Raw genomic sequence first — 19,876 nt, 5'->3', positions numbered from 1 at the left:
TTACTTCTACTACTACACCACCGTTGTCACTACCACCTGTTGAAATGTACCTTTGCATTTACCTGAAGGAGCGTTTCCGATTGAACCAAATTTTAATAATGAATTCGTTGTACTTCTTCTAAGAAAACTTTTCTAGATAAAAATCAGAGATAACGTACAGACACGTGACTATATTTTCTGTTTTTTTCGATTTTTTCTTCACTACTTTGCACTCACGTTAAAACGATCTAGATACACTAGTTTATTTTCTCACCACTATAAAAAATCTGTACACGTAACAGCAAATTAGTGTCAAATCCGTCACACTCAACGCATTAAACGTTTTTGTCCGTCTGGTTGTGTGTCGTCGACTTTATCTGTCGAATACTTGAAGCAGAACGTATTTTTTCAGGTTACACGAAAGGCATGAGTTAATCCAAGTTCAAGGTAGACGGAAGAATACAAAGAACGAAGAAAGATTAACGGATGAGTCCCTTTATAATACGTAGCCGGAAGGTTATTTTGTGCGCGGCTTATTTGAATTATGTTACGATACAAAAGCCTAGTTAAACATTGTTGAAAGTAAAACTGAAATTTATTTAATTCTTGATTTTTATTTTGTCTATTAAGCTATTCGTTTCCTTAATTATTTATTATTTAATTTACGTTATCTGGTACTTTATATTATCATATAATAATTGTTATAATTACTGAAATAAAATAAGTTAATAAAAATAAATTTTAATGATTAAAAGTACTTATTAAAATGTTGAAATTAATATATACAAAGAATGTAGAATGTCTATTGTATTTTAAATAAATTTAATATATTATGTATCTGAAGGTGATCTTATTTAGAAATTTATTAAAGTAAATATTATTACTACACGAAGTGATTGTATATAATACATATGACACAAAATTTTAATTGTACTGTACAATTTACGAATAATTAAAAACAGAACATTTTTATCACATCTTTTAATGCTGAGACAAAATGTGTTATGCAAAAGTTATACAATCTTCACAGGCTTTTGAGAAATTCTATTATATCAAGTATCTTAGCGGCTTATTTACTTAATACTCCATCACCAATGTTGAACAACCCAAACATTTGCTTTTTTTCTTTCTATCTTCAGCTCTTTCTGCTTGACAATTTAGTGCTAAAACAAATATACATAACAATTTTAAAGAATGGTATGAAAAATAATTTATGTAATTGAAGATATGATATAATTAATAATTGCAAAAGAACATGTTTATAATTTCAAAATAGCGAACGTTAAGTAGTCATTTTCAATTGTTACACCATAGTGATACAATACAAATTTATATTATACTTAGAATATCTGTTCACTTCATACTAATCACAGTAATTTTACATACTTATAAGACCTGAACCAATATTAATTGATTCCGAACTCCTATTTTGTAATTCATGTAAAACCATAGCATGAAAAGATAATACAGCAATTCTTGTAAACAGTTCAAATACTTTATCTCCTGTTCTGGAAGAAATAGCCCAGAATTCAGCTTCTATTTTCCGTGCAACTTCAGCAGCTCGTTTTTCTATTATTTCATATATTTGATTGGACTGAAAATGATTTTCCTTTTTTTAACGTATACATCGTAATTAATTATTATTATCATTTTAGTGTTATAAAGTTTTATACAGAGAATGAAATAATATAAATATATACAACAATAAACTTATCATTATTACTGTTAAAAGAATATATTTTTTAAATAATTGCATAAAAATAGTATTTAATTAATTTTTTAGATATCTTTTAAGTATATTATTTTATTATATTCTATAATTAATTTAATGTAATAAAATTTAGATAAATTTTTTTTTTTAAATATTCCAAATTTATATTTTTTAATAACTTTTCTATATGGATTTTGATAAACATGAGAATATTATGTAATTTACCAGCAAATCTCGTTTTGTGCCCACTAGAAATATATGGTATTGGTCTGTATTACTTTTAGCAGCTTCAGATAACCATTGTTCACAATGTTTCAAAGATATTAAATTACTCAAATCAAACACAACGATGATTACTAAAAAATTATTATATGTAATTCTTGTGTCATTATATTTTGATGTTTAGATCTAAATACATTAAGAAAAAGGATTTTTTATACCATTTGCTCCTCTATAATATGATGCAGCAATGGACTTAAATCTTTCTTGACCAGCTGTATCCCATCTAGAATGAAAAGAAATCCTATCCTTTTATATCAAAATTATTACATGTTTGTAAATACTGTAAATAATTTATTTAAAAAGAATAGTGCTTTGAATTCATTTTTTACTAATATTAAAAAATTACAGAATGAAGCGTATTTGATTGATGAAACCTTACATTTGTAAATAAAAAGGTAAACCAAGAATATCAAATTTTTCTACTTCAAAGTCCACTCCGATTGTTGCTTTATAATTATTATCAAATACTTTGTGACAAAATCTACAATATAAACAGCAACAAATTGAAATACTGAAGTATAATTTTCTTTATTACATGTGTAATAAATATAATTACTGATTTACTAAACATGATTTTCCAACTGAAACATCTCCGATTACTATTGCTTTAGAAATTTTTAAAGATAAACATTTTGTTATACACGAACGCTTAACAAGCGTGCTAAAATTTCTTTCATTGTAGGGAGTGATGTCTGATGAAAATGGTGGTGGCCAATTATCAATCTAAACAAAAATTTAAAAATTGATAACATATTTAAAATTAATATTTTGCACAATATATGTATGTACAGAATAAAAGTATTGGCACACTTATGTTCTTTTTAATATAATTTATTATGAGATGAGATTACTTAACCGTAATAATAGTAAGTAATAGTAATATGAGATTTAATATTTGATATTTAAACCTTTTCTTTTATTAACCTTTTTTAATCAATCAGGCAAATTTAGTTTGTCATTATTCTTGAATTGTTTATTTTGATGATTGTTTATTCAATATGAGGCTTTTTTTTAATTTTTCAAGTAATTCGTTCCAAACATGCTCAAGAAGATAATCATTTGGTGATTGTGGTGGTATAGATAATATATGAGGTATTCTAGAAACAGTTCATTATTAAACAATGTAGACGGTTTGCTTAGTCATAATTAAGTTGAAAATAATAATCACCTTAGAGATGTAATTTATTGAGATATTTTTATATGTTTGTATAAAATTGTATATTCATTATAGAATCTATAAAAACAAGATCTCCTAGACTTAAAGAATACATACGTAATATATCTTCATATTAGCACACCTCCGCTCTTATATTTGATCATTAGAAAAATATTTTTTTTATCTAATTCAGCATTGTATTGTCACCATACACTAATTTGCCCATTCAATTTGTAAATATTTTATTTGCTTTCATCAGAAAATAAAATTGTTCATAATAAAATAGATTTTTATATTATTTTATTCTATAAAATTCTGTATGTTTGTATGTTTTTGCAAATTCTAATCTCATTAGTTTGTTACTCTTGCCAATGAACAGTTACTTTTTTGCTATTCCTGAATTATAGCCAGCATTTTTAAGGGTTTTACAAATAGAACCTATTGGATAAATTTTTACACTATTTTCATTTTTCAATCTTCTACAGAAATAGCAGCAGGAAATTTTGTATTGTATTGATAATTTTCCTTTTCTCTTTGACAATTAACTTTTATGGTTAACCATTTCTATGAGAGTTTGTTAAAGTTCCCGTATTGGAAAATCGTTTACCGATATTCTTTACCGTAAACAGCTTCTATTTAATATTTTTGCAATAATTGAATAAGAGTTTGCTTCTTCTTATAAACTTCATATTATAATAATTTTTTTTTGAAAATGATTTTTTCTTGCAATTTGCGTCCCATTATTGTACAATTGAACTTTAATAAATATGGTAACAAATTTATAACAAATGAACATCGAATCGAATCATAGGTCTTCCCTAGATATGACAGTAATGCTAACATCCTACATATTTATTTGTAAATTTCCTAGAAACATTAAATTTCTAAATGTGCCAATACTTTTATTCTGCTGAAAACGAACCATTATGTCGTCTTTATTATTTTTCTTTATTACAGGTCTACTTAATTCTTATAATTTGTGATATATTTAAACTTTGAACTTCAAAATTATATTTTGAAAAACATTTTATATGCAAATACGTTCTGTGTCAAAATTTTTGTTCATTATTGTACATATTAGATAAGAAGGTAAAATTATCAAAGAAATATCTAATTATAGATTTTGTTATTCTTTAAATATAGATTATAAATTAATGGTCAACTTTAGTTTCTGAGGTATTTGCAAAATTTTTAAACTATACATTGATTTTTATCTATATGTACACGTTCATGACAGAGTATGCGTCAGCATGGGACTACCGTTTGTTTACTCTTTCTATAAACTATCACGGTAGCCGACAACTAAGCATATAACACGTGTTATATTTAAATAGTTTATTATATTTAAAAGAACAAATTAACCGAAATATGAATTATATCTATTAACAAGGATCTTGTCGATAACTTGATCAATAAAAATGCATATTTAGAAGTTAAGTTAATATGTAGATTTATAGTTAACGTTATTTAAATTACTTGTTTATTTTTATAAAAATAAATTCGTCATTAAATAATATATTAGAGGCAAAAATCAATTACTTTTATCAAAATATTAATTAATTTTATTCTAGAAGATAAATGGAAGTTGGCTCGTCAAATTTTTTATGGTAAGAACTACCTTAAACTAGTTGTCATAAGCAATCGTTTAAAATGAATTACTTCAATTATTTCGGTAAAAAATGAATAAGTTCTCTTCTTCAGATAAAGGACATAATTTCGATTTAAAAAGTAAGTACACCCATGAATATTATATACTTCGTTCTAAATACATATATCATCTTTAAAATCATACCTGTCTTTCATCTCGCGTCACTTCCATCATTTTGTAAATAGCCGAACGCGTTTGCAACATTATTTATATTTTATACAATGCATATAATTTCATTTGATATCACTTACGTCTCATAAATGCACAGTTGTAAAATTAAATTTTTCATTTACGATGTATATTTACTTATTATGTTAAATTATTTAATTAAACAAGCTGGTATAAAGTTCTTTAATGTTTAACACAGTTCTACTTGACTTTTTTATTATTATAGTTATGAACTTATTATCTTCATATATGATATTAGACGTGTATTCAGAGAAATATTAACATGTAATAAGTTGCATACCCATCTGTGGTACAAGCAGTTTTCATTTGAACTAAACAAAAACATTGGTTGCTGTGGCAGGTGCGAACTCCCATCCCCTATGTATTTATGAGCCAAATGGGTATACACAATTTATAAGATATCAAATTATTGTCATATTTTCAATATACTTATTGATTTATTTTACTGTTAATAAATGAAATTGCAATTACGAATGTGTTTAGTATAATTGATATTTTAAAAGAGGCAACTGTACAGCATATAGCATCTGTATTTATATATTAATTTGTAAAATTTGATATAAATACGCACTTCTATATTATACGATTAAAACAATTAATCAGTTTAAAAAATAAATAGAATTTTACTAAATTTACGTATACAAGTTACGATATTATTATATTACAATATCGAATTTATATGTTAACGATTAACGTAGTGACTTGAGTTTACACATGTTTGTTTCCGGTACAAGTTATCGTTCTTTTTAGCAAAATGGCTCCAAAACCGAAACCAACGGAAAAAGCAGGTATATTCTTCAAGTATTGATTATTAGAAATTTCTTTTGAAAAATTAAAAAATGTATCATAAATTTATAGCGAATGATTAATAGAATTGTATTTATAAAACGAGTGATGTAAAACGTTGTTTAATTAATGTATTTTCAATCTTCATAAGTGTAGCCATGTGGTTGATTTTGTATTTTTGCTATGAGGAAACATCAATTCGTCGATATTTATTTCATTTTTTTCAGTACTTTTAAAATTCTTATTATATATATTTAAATAATTGACATAAAAGAAAGTGTTTAAAAAAATTGTGATTCTGTAGGTTGTGTACGACTGTCATAACCTAAGAAATATAAATTACATGTTAAATTACAGTACTAATTATTAAATTATTGATAATTTATAGGTTTAAGTTAAAAATATTATATTGTAAGTAGCTAATTATTTGAATATATTTTTGTTTATTTACTTAATGCGCCTTTTTTTCTAGCCAGCAAACCTACAGAGAAAAAAACAGAAAAGAAAAGTGAAAAGAAACCAACTGCACCTGCTTCAACATCGAAGGTGACAAAACCAGCTACAAAGCCAGCTTCTACAAAGAAACCAACATCTGCTAAATCAACAAGTACTACAAAGCCTGTAGCAAAACCAACTGTAAAACCTACACCAAAAGTTGCTGCAAAGCCATTAATTAGCAAACCTAAAAAAAATGTCCAAGCTACAAAGAAAACACCTAAAGGTGGAAAGCCAGCTGTACCGGTTCAGAAAGCACTTAAAGCTCAAAAAAAGGTTAATCTATGTACTGTTATTAGAAACTATTTACATTTTATATGACATTGATTTTCATGATGAAACAGATCAGGGAATCTCTTTGAATGTTTGTGATAACAATTTTAGTATCATACTGACATAATAAATTCAAGACAAATCAATTTTGTTTAATTAATAATATACTTAAGATAATGTATTTTTCATGTGTAGATATTAAAAGGTGTTCATGGATCAAGAGTACGAAAAATAAGGACATCTGTACACTTTCATCGACCAAAAACATTTAGACCACCAAGAAATCTAATGTATCCAAGGAAATCTGTACCAAACAGAAATCGGTAAGTACTATAGAACACATAGTAGAAGTACATAAATACTTTTTTTTTTAATTCTTAGATTAATTTTGCTCTTTTGTTTGTATGTTAATTTAAGTGTTTCAATTTTATGGAATTGAATGTGTAGCAAATGCATAAAATTGATTTTATGTGAAACATCTAAAATGCATTTTATTTTTTGCAGTATGGATGCATTTAATATTGTTAAATTTCCATTAACTACTGAAGCTGCTATGAAGAAGATTGAAGATAATAATACATTAGTTTTCATTGTGCATACTCGTGCTAACAAATACCACATCAAGGCATCTATTAAAAAGTTATACGATGTTGATGTCGCTAAAGTTAATACTTTAATCAAGCCTGATGGTAAAAAGAAAGCGTATGTCCGTTTGACGCGTGATTATGATGCACTTGATGTTGCCAATAAAATTGGTATAATATAAAGGTACCTATATATGATTTGTATAAAAGGAAGGATACATCTGTATTGATAATAAATATTGATAAAAACAATTTCATTTATTTTTTTTTAAATTCTGTATCATCTATACATGTATTTTCTTATGAAAAATTCATCTATATATTTATATAGAAAAAATATTTATAATAGTACACAACAATAGACAAGTTTTATTACAATCAAAGAAAATACTAATATATAGAACTTTTAATTGTGATATAATTAACAATGGTTACATTTTACTAACCAGTAAACCACATGAATTGTTATGTATTGATTTCATTGAAATACGGTATGTAACAGAAGTTATACCTTGTAATCTTGTAATTTAAAATGGTTTGGACATGCAAAAGAAAAACTTGAGGAAATTAGAGTGAGGCAAAGATACTTGGTTATTTGAAATTTTAATCAAGATCTATTTTATTAAAAAATAAATAGTACAAAGATCGTAATTGGAACTTATGACATATTAGCTTCACAGAAGAATTCGTGATTTGTGAGCAATTAGTATATTTGATACCAAAATGTTTTGTAAAAATCAGTTTAAATAAAAACCAAAAATTTGAAATATTTTTTCTATATAAGTTTAAATGAAATAATGGAAAGACAAATCGTCTCGATAAAATTTTATTACAAATCTATAACCACTGTCACTGAACCATCTGGATTATCATCCTGATTGGAAGAAACGTGATATCAAAATTTCTTGATCCATTATCAAATCATAATTTTTATTATTAAATATTTTTTAAATTATCGGGAGTCTATGTAAAATAAATACAAACATCTTATATAAATCCGTACGTATCAATTCATGTAGTTCATTTGTAAATGTACTGTAAATTGTTATCACACGTCATACTTTATATTTACAAATTTAGAAATTGTAATTATAACCCTAATCTACTTGGAGTCTTACGATAAGGAGCCGGTGTTCCTGGTTCTCTGATACCTGGTGTCAATATTTCTTTCCTATAAACAAAACAATGTAATAACAAAAAATTCAATATATTAGTTATAAAAAAAAAAAATCTTTAAAAAGCACTTACTTCCTGATAGAAGCTTGTTCTCGTTCAAGTTGTTCTTGTGCTCGCGCTTTCATTTCTTCTTCAGCTTCTTTCATTTGTCCTTCCATTTCATGCAAATGTTGCATTGCTTTGCGTCTCTTTGCACGCCCGCTTCTTCCAGTTTCTTTCACGCTAAAGAACATAGGACCCAATTCGGCTAACCAATGTCCATCAACGGCAGTGACACATTGCATATACTCTTTGGCGGTCATCACAAGCTCATGATACACTACATAGTCTGGTGTGAATCCCATACCGAACAAAGCTGAAGTTGGATGAAGATGACAGGGCATTCCAGTACGGCAATTTACATATTCACCAATACCCTTTAAACGGGCTGCTTGATGAAAATATGCAGAACAAATACATTTCCGTACAATATCCCAATCAGTGCCGCAACTTACAACTTCCATCTTTTGTTGTTTCAAAATTTCTTCAAGCTGCTGTCGAACTTCTCTCACTTTACGCATAGCCTTTGCATGTATAAAATGATCGTTGCACCATGAACTAGAATAACCATTCGCTTTCCATTGATTGTATACATTTAAATATGTTAAATGATCGGACTCTGGTACTTGGAACTTTTCCCTCGCTGAATCGGAATCTTCTTCGTGCCCTTTTGGTCGGTAAAATATCGATGGCACTGACAACATTGAAACTAGAAAAAAATGTTAACTCAGTACAATCATATTACTTATTAATCAAGATTATATTAAAACAATGTATATTTTGTAAACATACCTATAATGAGTATATCAGCAGTACAACCAAGTTGAGAAGCAACTATTAACATTTGACATTGAGGAGGATCCAGGGGAAATTCCGCCATTTGTCGTCCTAAAGGCGTTAAACGTCCTGTATGATCCAAAGCACCCAAAATCCATAACTGATATAAAGAATTTAATATATTGTCTTGAGGTGGAGGATCCATAAAATGAAAAGCTAGTAAATCTTGTACACCCAAAGACTTCAGTAACAATACAGTATTTGCCAAATTGGTTCGCTGTATTTCTGGAACTCCGGTTAATAATAGTTCATCTAAATATTGTCTTCTTGTGTACAATCTATAGCAAGTACCAGGACCTGTACGTCCTGCCCTTCCTGCTCTTTGATCAGCATTAGCTCTAGATACAGGATACACTTGTAAAGCGTCCATACCAATTCGTGGATTATAAACCTTTAATTTGCAGTAACCTGAATCAACAACAAATACAATTCCATCTACAGTTAATGAAGTTTCTGCTATATTTGTTGCCACGACACATTTTCGTAAGCCTCCTTCTGAACGTTGAAAGATTTTAGCTTGTAGATCTGAGGGTAATTGCGAATAAATAGGTAAAATAGAAAGCAAAGGAGCTGATTCTATTTCTGCTAAACGCTCTTTTAATGCTTCACATGTAACTTCAATATCTTCTTGACCAGGCATAAATACCAATACGTCTCCAGAACGTGGTTGCAAATGAATTTGTAGTACTTGTTTTACTGCAGCATCTACATAATCCTCTACTGGATTTTTGGCATGTAATATTTCGACTGGAAATGTGCGGCCAGGAATTTGGAATGTTGCAGCGTTTCCAAAAAATGCTGAAAATTTACTAGAATCCATTGTAGCAGATGTTACAATCAATTTCAAATCATGTCGTCTGGCTACAACCTATAACATTTTTTAATCATTAGAAAGTATAACAGGTTTATAAAAATATAAATCAGTGTTATTAAAGCATTATATATTAAACATAACATATTTACTTCTCTCAGTAAACCAAATAAGACATCAGTAGATAAAGATCTTTCATGAGCTTCATCCATAATAATAACACTATATCGATCCAAATCTCCCTCTCTTAAACTTTCTCTTAATAAAATACCATCAGTCATATATTTAATAACTGTCTATAAAAAAAATGTGAATTATTTAAGAAATGTTCTATTTCTAGTTATATTAAAAATTATAATCTCTTTGTACTTTTATCATATTAATTAATATAAAATTTTTTAAATTAAAAATATAATACATACATCTTTCGAAGTACAATCTTCAAAACGAATAGCATAACCAACTTTATCTCCTAAAGTAGTAGCCATTTCATCAGAAACTCGTTTAGCCACAGACATAGCTGCTACTCTACGAGGTTGTGTACATCCAATTATTCCATAGCAACTATAACCATCTTCATGAAGATATTGTGTCAATTGCGTAGTTTTCCCACTGCCAGTTTCTCCAATTATAACTACTACACTATTTTCTCTAATAACGTTTAACAATTCCTGACGTACAGCAAATACTGGAAGACTCCTCCTTTGATGTTGAATCATTCTGTATTTGGCATCTCCAGTAACTTCATCAACTCCTATATGACGAGCATACTTTTGACCAGCTTTAAAATCAGTTTCTTGACCTGGCTCTTCTTTGTCTTCTTTATTTCTATCACGAACACCCATAATATTGCCAATATGAGTTCCAGCCAATTCCCAATGCTTCTTTTGTGCTCTACGCCTTTCTTTCTGTTCACGATATGCTCTTACTAAAGCTGATCCTTTTCTTGCTACAAGAGCCATGTCAGAAGTGGGATCACGTACAGGTACAACAGGCTCTGGTTGCTTAGTAAATACAATTCGACCTAATCAATTTTATATTATCTTTATATTACAATACCTTTTAAACTTTTTATTACTAAAAAATTGAATAAATTATAAATATTAATTTAATATAATTAATAAGAGTTTTATTACAATACGATATTTAAACAATTTTTTTTTTTTATAAAATTAAGACGAAATAAGATTTATACTTGTTCAAATGTTTTTCATTATTTCTGTTATTTCAAACAACATTTAACATGAAACATACATTAAGTATGATAACTAATAGAAATATTTTACCATCCAAAAACGGTGGAACAACATTATGGACCAATAAATGTACCCTGGTTTCCCCTTCGTCATCAGGATCATCATCATGATCTAAAGAACTTACAACACCAGATGTTAACATTCTGTTACGTTCCCACAATTCATTATCTTTATTTATTTGTCGCTGCTGTGCAGAAAGACGTTTCTGCCTTTTTGCTTCGAGTTCCATTTCCTTTTTACGTGTATATTCTTCAGATACATCAGCAAATGCATGATTTTCTCCATCATCCAAAGCATACCATTCTCTATCCAATCTAAATACAAATATTTAGTTTTTAGTCAATGCAGAAAATAAAATCACATTCAATCAAAACATTATAATAGCAAATACCTTTGCTGCTCTTCTTCCCATAATTCCTTTTCTTCTCCATCTACCATAGGTGTAGTACCACTAGCTTTGTGATCTTTATTCCAGGAATTATATTTATACGAAGGCGTGAATTCACTCCTGATACTATCACGACTATCTCTATTGCTATAAAGATTTGGTGTGGGATGGTCCCAACTTGATTTTCTTGGTTCTTCATCATCGTCGTCATCCCAGTTACTTTTGGATGTTGGATCCTATAAGAGTTTGCAAAAGTAAGACAATTTTGCAAAGATTTTTTTTTGTAGAGTTTTAGTAAAATACAATAAACTTCTTATCTACAATTGCAACAGTAATAATATCTAAAATAAAAATATTTAGAACATTTCCAGAACTTCTTTAGCAAGTTTGTCATATCTTTTACTGGTGATTAAAATCTTTAATTTCAAATGAAACATTTATACTGTATGATCACATACATTTGTAGTATAATGATTTTGAATAACAACAAAGTATCAAATATACTAATAAACATATATTCATTCAATTTAATATTGTAATCAAACTATATAATTTATTTATATTTGAAATATAAAGAATGAATCATAACAGAATTACAACAACAAATCAAAATAGTCTCTACGATAAACATGTTAATCAGGATACTACATATTAAACGAATTGGGAACTCAATAATTAATTACAAAAATTTCTATATTTACCTTTGTTTTAAATATTGGGGTTTGTGGTTCATCTTTGAATCTTAAAGGTGTTTGTCTAACACTTCCTCTGCTTCTACTTCTTTCACTTTCTCTATCTCTTTCTCTATTTCTATCTCTTCTTGTATCATTATCCCGACCTCGATCTTTGTAACCATGTTTGTGGTGCTTATCCTGTGCACTTAATCTTTGATGTTTCAATCGAGTTTCTAATCTTTGTTGGGCTTCAGAATTTACCCCACCAGTATGAGTCGGAGTTTCTTCAGCATAAGATCGGTATTTTCTTTCTTTAATCTCTGATTTTGGTGAGTTTGACAGAAGTTTTAATGAGTTGAACTCTTGTGCATTTTCTTGTCTTTTTCGTTTCGCGAGTTTATCAAGACCCAAAGCCGATATCTGAGGTTTTTTAAATGTATGATCAGAGGGTTTTTTGCGAATAATTAAACCTCCTGTTTGATTTTTATCAGTGCCTTCTAACCTATATAAACTCGAATCACTTGATGTCTCCATTTTTCACATGGAATAACATTTGTAATTAAAAATACAAATGATTAACAATATATATAAATATCATACTGTTAACTTTTCCGTGAGTATAAAGGAAAGTGTGTATGTATGTATATACGTATAATGTGAAAAATTGTCATACCTTATAAAAATAAATAATAATAAAGTTATTGGTTCGTTATGATTTGGTATGATTCTTTCAATCAAGGGCACTCCTACCAAAAAGTTAGGACTCTCTGAGTTTCAGTGGCTTACCATAAATGGCGCTGATGTAGCCCTATTAATGCTTACCTTATCACGCTAGGTATATATAATTTGTGACTTTAGTAATTTTAGGCACGTAAAGGCAAGTTTTAAACTAATTGTGAGTAGAATATCATTTGCGACACTGTGAAACGTTACAAAAGAGAAAGGGTAACTGAAACTGTCAGAAGTTGTCAAATGCTGATTCTCTTCAAACTGCAAGAATTAATACTCACCTTTGTACAAAATGATAATGGAAGTCATGTAAATTATTAAAAGATATGGCATGAATTTAAAAACCATATTTCAAATATCGCTTTTTTACTGATAGAATCATCGTTTTGACATAAGTAGCTTAATTAGTACTTCAAAACTAAACTAACATCGCAATGATAGAATCTTCAACATGGAACTCGAAGAAAGACGAGACTATATACAAAGCAGCAGGTTCAATACATTTGCGAAAATATGGAAAGTTTTTTGAAGAGTTATCAGAAAGAACCTGGAAAAAAGATTCTACATTGGAATATTTTATGGAAGGTCCTCTTCGACTTATATATAAACCTGTCGAAGATGTCAGCCTTATATTTTTAATAGAAATGGAAAATAAATTTTTATTAAAATTACTTGCTGCTGTAGCTGGCACATGCAGAGAAATTAAACTTCTTGAAGAAGAAGCTAAAACTTTCTATAAAAAGTTGTTTACACATGGGGAAAGAGATGTTGAGAATAATCAACACAACATTACATCTCTTCTTTCTGATCTACAAGATCTATACGTTTTTGTAAATAGGATATGGACTGTTGCACATTTGACAACAGAACAATTATCCAGTTTAGCAAATAATTCCAACGAAGTTTATTTATCTGTACTAATAGAACACTTTATCGATTTATTTGTAATTGTTCTAATGTTGGATGAAATTATCGAATCTCAACCATCACTATTGGAACAGTGGAAGAAGTACAGAATACATGTGCGTTCTATTATGAATAATCCATTGCAATTTGGTATAATGGAATCAAAGCTCCACACCTTTGATAAATTGTTGAAAGACTTACAAGAACATTTATTAAAAAAAGTCATATTTTCCAGAACTATTGAGCGTATAATGGATGTAAATAAAGGTCCTATAATGAATGAACACATTACTAATTATCTCAAAAACATAATGTTTGATGTAGAGAATAAGTCTACCAACAATGCAGCACTGAATAAAAATTGGATCAGAGTAAATATTGGTATTGTTTTAATAATAAAATTATTTGGTACCTGTGATAAAAGATTAATGAAAAGAGTGCTTGAAAATAATAAAAAGTTTTATGCTGTAACTTTGATTGGAAGTGTTATATGGGTACCCAGCAAATTTTTGAGTGATTTTCTGCCAAAAGAATTTGGCAATAATGCTGTTAGTCCTCAAGTGGGAGAAAAAATATTATGCTTGAGGATACAAAAATTATCTCAGACTGTAAATAATTTAATTCACAAAGCTGTAACATGGTGCAGTGAAATGCCAAGTATATTGACGAAAACTCATCTTCAAATTTCAGATATTAGACAGAAACAGTGTTTATTTGTAGATTTGGTTGTTTTGTTATCTCAAATTAAAGAAACTATATCTTTTATAATGAATATGCATGCAACATTGATTAAACCAATGAATCGTAACACTGTTCAGTTGATCTGTAGGCTAATGGAAGTGCAAAAGGCTTTACAAAATACATTTTATACATTGGGACCACTTATAGTGCAATCACAAAGTCAAGTGTTGCAATATTTGAGTTACAACATTTTAGTTACATTAGAAAGTGCCCGGAAATGTTTGATACAAAAAGACAAAGGTTATACTAAAGAAAGGTTGGACACATTGTCACTAATAGATTTGAGTATGAAGATATTAAATGGACCAGCAAGTGCAGATAGAAGATTAATAATTAGATGTGCTTTAGCATGTGCTAGTCAATTAACCGATACATTCAAAGAGGAAGATATTCTAAAATTAAAATTTTTGTTAGATAATTATGATACTATTGCCGAATTGCATAGTGTTATTACTGAAGTCTGTGATTATTCTATATTGTTGCATCATCAAAACATAATTCCAGCTTACTTCTCTTCTGTAACAGATAGTAATATGAGTATAAATCATATTGTTCATCTCTTTGGTGCATTTAATAGTACCATTAGTGAACAAGAGGGTTTGGATTTGAAAGAGAAAAGGATTGTACAATTAAAAGAAATGTTAATTAAAAATATATTAGAGCCTGTTTGCCGTGAGATTGAAACAGATTTAAGACTTCATGTTCACGCACATTTAAAATTTGATTCTACTAATCCATTTAATATTGGAGCTAAAGATGGTGGAAGAATAGTACAATCTTTACCATTACCTTTAGCTAACAGCATGATATATGCTAAAAGATTTATTGAACATTATCTGGATGATATGTTTTATAATCTTACTACAGTGGAACTGCATGATTGGAGAACATACAGAATGATGCATGCTCTTGCACATTATAAACTGAATCTTAATACTATACAAAATCACTTACCTACACAAACTTTGGAACAAGGTCTGGATGCCTTAGAAATTATGAGAAACATTCATGTATTTGTTTCAAAGTATTTGTATAATCTCAACACACAAACCTTCATTGAACATGTTAGTAATAACAAACATTTAAATACCATTGGAATTAGGCACATAGCAAATTCTATCAGGACACATGGAACTGGTATTATGAGTACAACAGTTAATTTTGTATACCAATTTCTTCGTGTTAAGCTACACACATTTTCCCAATTTCTTTTCGATGAGCACATAAAATCAAGACTAATGCGAGACATAAGATTTATTAAAGTTCAGCGAGAAAATGGATCAACGCCTTACACTTATGAAAGAGCAGAAAAATTTCAGAAAGGAATTAGAAAATTGGGTATGACTTCTAATGATCTAAGTTATTTGGATCAATTTCGACAATTAGTAACTCAGATTGGAAATGCATTAGGATATGTACGATTAATCAGATCTGGTGGATTACATGCAAGTTCAAATGCCATTTCATTTTTGCCAAATATTGACTCGTCTGTATCATTTGAATTAATGTGCAAAAATTTAAATTATAGTATAATAACTCAAGCTGCAGCAAGATGTTTAGAAGAAGATATTGCAAATTTGGTTCGAAATTTTACAGAGGGTATACAATATTTTAAACTTCTTGTTGATGTATTTGCATCTGCCTTTCGTCATAAAGAATCTCATCATTTGCAACAATTTTATGCTATTGTACCTCCATTAACATTAAGTTTTGTGGATAACTCAATATCAAATAAAGAGAAAATGTTTAAAAAAAATCAAATAGGCGCAGCTTTTACTGATGATGGCTTTGCAATGGGAATTGCATACATAAATGCTCTGTTAGATCAGTCGTCAGAACTGGATGGTTTGCATTGGTTTCAAACAGTTGAACAACATATAAATGCTGAAAAACAAACTACAGAAAATAAAAATGATCATGGAGATGAAAAATTGCAACAAACAAGAGCATTAACATTAAAACGTTTAAGGGAGAGAAGTGCAGAATTTCAGCTACTGTATTATAGTTTATCTGGGGCCAGAGTATTCTTTAAACAGTCTGATACATAAACACTTTAGAATAAGAAATACTGCAAGTTCAATAAAATGAATCGTTGAATTACTTATCAATCTTAAATTTAATTCCATTTAATATTTTACGTTACTATTATTTGAGAAACATAAAACTGTGTGTTATATTATATAATCATATATTTTTTAATAGAAACAGCTTTAAAATATTTCATATATTATAAATTCATTTTATTTTAATAATCCTTTGGTAACTATTCATTAGAATAACGAGAAAATAAAGACATAGGTTAATATGTTAAACAAGGTCTACTTTATCAAAGGGTCATTAAAAACTGTGTACTTTGTTTTTATATTGGTATATTTGAACTTAATATTTTTTTAATTTGTTCTCATGCTTGTGACACATAACATCACATTTGCAAACATTAATTATGCTCATTTATATAAATGTTTTCTAGACCAACAATATTGCAATATTTGATATTTACTTTTAAATAAGTAATGGCTAGACAAACTGACTAGAATTAATTACACTTATAACTATAGCTGTATATAACTGAATGGTCAAAAAAATGTACTTATAGATATAAAACTTAAGTCTTTTTTTTTATATTAACGAATTTAAAAGTCCTTTTATAATATTTTATACACTACAAGTAAACTTTCATATTGTTTACAAATTAAAAACAAAATCACAAATTTATCAACTGTCATTGTTATTCTTAATACTTGCACTAAATGTTTTTGCTACATTTGTTCAGTATCTGTAAACATTTTTTGCTTTATATTTTAACAACATTTACTAATGACTACAAACGATATGTTTTAAATAAATATAAATCGTTTAAAATTTCTATAAAAAGAAACAGTTATAAATTTCTTAAAACAATATCAACATCATAATGCTCAATTTTATAAATAGTGTGTCATGCATAAAAATTCAAATAAACTTCACCATTTTCGAGTAACAGAAAAAACAATTTTTTCAGCAAAGCTTCAAAGATCCTTATCTTAATAGTATATCTGTAGTAATTATTGTTCTGTTACTATGTAGAGTGTATACTTATCTGTAATAAATTATTAAAATACGAAATATTTTGCAGCTTTGTATTTTCTTTAATATAATATCTAAGGGTATTACTTCTATATTCTGTGTTTTAATTATTCTGAATTTTTTAGTCAAATTATATTCAAGCAGCCCAGTAAATATTGGTGCATTATGAATTACTAGTTAATTTCTAGTTTACACAATTTTTATAAATGATTCCAATCTAAATCTTCCTTGTTATTTTTCATTCAATTATATTAATATAGATATGCTTCTTTCTCATTTTTGGAAAACACATGCTGAAATTGTTTTTTTTTTTTTTTTAATAAAATAAGGAAGATGGTAAAATTTTTAAGATTGAGATCTAGATGATTCCTCAGGATCCAATAAGTCATCACAAGAAGCTGTTGGTGGTAACAACTGCCTACCTCCACGTTTTTTACTGCGTGTAAATACTTTGGTAAGTTGTGCAAACTTACGCCGAGACACTACAAAAATATTAATCAAGGCGACAGTGATAGAACTATATAATTAGTAGTTGTATAGAATAAATAAATAAATTTTCATACTTTTGCCCATATTTTTGAGTCTTTCTTTAAAAAGGTCTTCATCATCATGACCAACTTGACCAGTGCATTTTTCAAGATTAGTTCCTGGTATTTTTGTATCTAAAATAAAATTAAAGAAAGTAGTTATAATTTTTTAAGCATTATTTACATATTGGTTGTAATCATGAAGATTATGATAATATATTACATACCACTTTCTAAGGTTGATAAGAAATCTTCATTCCAACGTAATTCAGCCATGAATTCTTCATTCTGAAGAAACATGGCAATTCTTTCATCTTCCAACATGGAATAATCTGTTAAACATGATGAATCGAAATTTTCTTTTGGAACTTGTTGAGAAAGTTTAAGAAACGTATCTGGTAATGGTCCTAATAAAGCAGGTTGCCATTTATGTATACTTCTTAAAGACTTGGCTGAATCTATGTTTGGTGATTTGGAAGTACTTGGTGATTTTTCATTTTGTTCTAATTCACTTCTGATTTTTTCATTTTCATTGTCAGTACTCATAGCAAGTAACTGATCAATTGTTGTATCTACAGCTCCTTGATTAGACCTTAACACAGCCTAAAAAAATACAGATAAATAACACAGTTTTTAAATAAAATCATTTCCCAAATCATTATAATTACATCAATTTTTATAATTTATCAATGTATCAAATTGGTTATCCAATGTAAAATATTTATAATAAATTTTGTGTACATTTGTATATTATATTTCTTCATTTGACATTTCTATCAAATAATTTACCTCGATCACATCATCATCCATTTGTGGAAACATGTTTTTAAAATCTGCCATTGCCTGATAAAATTCTAGAGTAGTTTGCTGTTGTTGTTGTTCCATAGCAGAAGCCATTGCATAAATTATTATATCACTAATCTAAATTAAGCAATCAATTGTAACAATGAATTTTTAAGAATCTGTCACAGGTTTCGCGACTCGATATTAATTAGTCTTACCTTAATGAATTAATAAATTTAAAATGTTTCGAAAACATGAGTAGATAAATTGTTGCTCATAACGATGTCAGTTTTTGATTATTATATGCACGTTATATTTCTTAATTCAACCAATAAATTACATTTTACAATGCTTTCTCACTTAATTAATTATATCATTATATATCATAATTAATTCATATCATTATATACTAGTAAGTTATACGAAATATTCATAGATATTTTTAACTGCAACATGCGACAATAACACTTTACAACACCAAAAGACTTGTCAACTGTCAAACTCCGTTAGTCCTTTCTCATTTATGTGATAGAAAGCAAACTCGGCATTTCATCTTTACATTTTAACAAAGAACATGAAGTAACGACATTGTAATGAATCTATACTGCGTACAACTCAAAGAGGACTAGGTGTAAACAAAATCATGTGACTCTAAGAGGATCTCGTTGGTTCTCTGCACTTTTAGCTAAAAATGTATTGTGCAAATCAAAACTTTTATTAAAAACTAGTTACGAATGAATGTTAGAATTTTCAAGAAGAAGTAATAATATTTGGCACATTCTTAAATAATTTTTTTCTACTGTACTTATCTATTTGGAGCATAGGTCCTACTATTCAGCC

At 28.2% G+C, this 19,876-nt stretch overlaps 6 protein-coding genes across 8 annotated transcripts in view; 2 read left to right on the top strand and 4 right to left on the bottom strand.

Annotated features, from left to right (window-relative positions):
* Cpr (Cytochrome P450 reductase) overlaps window positions 1-422 on the bottom strand; it is a 29,005-nt gene extending 28,583 nt beyond the window's left edge. Inside the window, exon 1 of one of the 2 annotated variants that reach the window (XM_076324843.1) lies at window positions 51-422. The gene's annotated coding sequence lies outside the window, so the exon portion shown is untranslated. The remainder of the gene's footprint in view (window positions 1-50) is intronic. The other variant, XM_076324842.1, reaches the window with a different exon arrangement.
* Window positions 423-818: 396 nt separating this feature from the next.
* Window positions 819-4,980, bottom strand: LOC143153048 (ras-related protein Rab-34). Its single transcript, XM_076323795.1, has 12 exons — window positions 4,921-4,980; window positions 4,400-4,430; window positions 4,170-4,238; window positions 4,092-4,128; window positions 3,512-3,607; window positions 3,012-3,069; window positions 2,529-2,695; window positions 2,352-2,453; window positions 2,131-2,195; window positions 1,916-2,046; window positions 1,366-1,573; window positions 819-1,142 (listed from the first exon to the last, which is right to left on the bottom strand). The coding sequence occupies exons 1-12, from the start codon at window positions 4,978-4,980 to the stop codon at window positions 1,057-1,059; spliced, it is 1,110 nt and encodes a 369-aa protein (XP_076179910.1). The 3' UTR covers window positions 819-1,056.
* A 692-nt stretch (window positions 4,981-5,672) lies between these two features.
* Rpl23a (ribosomal protein L23A) lies at window positions 5,673-7,355 on the top strand. The gene is made up of 4 exons (XM_076323988.1): window positions 5,673-5,753; window positions 6,224-6,522; window positions 6,715-6,842; window positions 7,024-7,355. Exons 1-4 carry the CDS (start codon window positions 5,720-5,722, stop codon window positions 7,283-7,285), a joined length of 723 nt encoding a protein of 240 aa, XP_076180103.1. The 5' UTR covers window positions 5,673-5,719; the 3' UTR covers window positions 7,286-7,355.
* A 657-nt stretch (window positions 7,356-8,012) lies between these two features.
* On the bottom strand, window positions 8,013-13,013 carry L(1)g0007 (ATP-dependent RNA helicase l(1)G0007). Its single transcript, XM_076323984.1, has 8 exons — window positions 12,312-13,013; window positions 11,614-11,846; window positions 11,253-11,536; window positions 10,389-10,990; window positions 10,119-10,262; window positions 9,111-10,023; window positions 8,352-9,027; window positions 8,013-8,274 (listed from the first exon to the last, which is right to left on the bottom strand). The coding sequence occupies exons 1-8, from the start codon at window positions 12,816-12,818 to the stop codon at window positions 8,193-8,195; spliced, it is 3,441 nt and encodes a 1,146-aa protein (XP_076180099.1). The 5' UTR covers window positions 12,819-13,013; the 3' UTR covers window positions 8,013-8,192.
* A 137-nt stretch (window positions 13,014-13,150) lies between these two features.
* Swip (strumpellin and WASH-interacting protein) lies at window positions 13,151-16,999 on the top strand. 2 transcript variants are annotated; one of them, XM_076323986.1, is made up of 2 exons: window positions 13,151-16,105; window positions 16,189-16,414. In XM_076323986.1, the coding sequence occupies exons 1-2, from the start codon at window positions 13,448-13,450 to the stop codon at window positions 16,273-16,275; spliced, it is 2,745 nt and encodes a 914-aa protein (XP_076180101.1). In that variant the 5' UTR covers window positions 13,151-13,447; the 3' UTR covers window positions 16,276-16,414. The 2 variants fall into 2 exon arrangements, with proteins under 2 accessions (XP_076180101.1, XP_076180100.1); XM_076323985.1 differs by having other exon boundaries at window positions 13,151-16,999.
* Window positions 17,000-17,584: 585 nt separating this feature from the next.
* On the bottom strand, window positions 17,585-19,826 carry LOC143153159 (CUE domain-containing protein 1). The gene is made up of 5 exons (XM_076324057.1): window positions 19,255-19,826; window positions 19,043-19,174; window positions 18,481-18,856; window positions 18,290-18,388; window positions 17,585-18,208 (listed from the first exon to the last, which is right to left on the bottom strand). The coding sequence occupies exons 2-5, from the start codon at window positions 19,148-19,150 to the stop codon at window positions 18,072-18,074; spliced, it is 720 nt and encodes a 239-aa protein (XP_076180172.1). The 5' UTR covers window positions 19,151-19,174; window positions 19,255-19,826; the 3' UTR covers window positions 17,585-18,071.
* Between the last annotated feature and the right edge of the window lie 50 nt (window positions 19,827-19,876).

The sequence above is a fragment of the Ptiloglossa arizonensis genome, chromosome 12 (assembly GCF_051014685.1).
Source record: "Ptiloglossa arizonensis isolate GNS036 chromosome 12, iyPtiAriz1_principal, whole genome shotgun sequence".
Taxonomy (NCBI): Eukaryota; Metazoa; Arthropoda; class Insecta; order Hymenoptera; family Colletidae; genus Ptiloglossa; species Ptiloglossa arizonensis.
The sequence above is the reverse complement of the archived record's forward strand: the minus strand, read 5'-3'. Positions and strand labels throughout refer to the sequence as shown.

Excerpts from the sequence above, each read along its gene's own strand:
- LOC143153048 (XM_076323795.1), bottom strand. The coding sequence starts at position 4,980 with ATGTTGCAAACGCGTTCGGCTATTTACAAAATGATGGAAGTGACGCGA. Across the intron at positions 2,454-2,528 it reads AAATCATGTTTAGTAAATCA|ATTTTGTCACAAAGTATTTG; the intron begins GTAATTATATTT and ends TTTATATTGTAG. Across the intron at positions 1,574-1,915 it reads GCACAAAACGAGATTTGCTG|TCCAATCAAATATATGAAAT; the intron begins GTAAATTACATA and ends AATCATTTTCAG.
- Rpl23a (XM_076323988.1), top strand. The coding sequence starts at position 5,720 with ATGGCTCCAAAACCGAAACCAACGGAAAAAGCAG. Across the intron at positions 6,523-6,714 it reads CACTTAAAGCTCAAAAAAAG|ATATTAAAAGGTGTTCATGG; the intron begins GTTAATCTATGT and ends TTTCATGTGTAG. Across the intron at positions 6,843-7,023 it reads TCTGTACCAAACAGAAATCG|TATGGATGCATTTAATATTG; the intron begins GTAAGTACTATA and ends TATTTTTTGCAG.
- Swip (XM_076323985.1), top strand. The coding sequence starts at position 13,448 with ATGATAGAATCTTCAACATGGAACTCGAAGAAAGACGAGACTATATAC.
- LOC143153159 (XM_076324057.1), bottom strand. The coding sequence starts at position 19,150 with ATGGCTTCTGCTATGGAACAACAACAACAGCAAACTACTCTAGAATTT. Across the intron at positions 18,857-19,042 it reads TGGATGATGATGTGATCGAG|GCTGTGTTAAGGTCTAATCA; the intron begins GTAAATTATTTG and ends GTATTTTTTTAG. Across the intron at positions 18,389-18,480 it reads CTTATCAACCTTAGAAAGTG|ATACAAAAATACCAGGAACT; the intron begins GTATGTAATATA and ends ATTTTATTTTAG.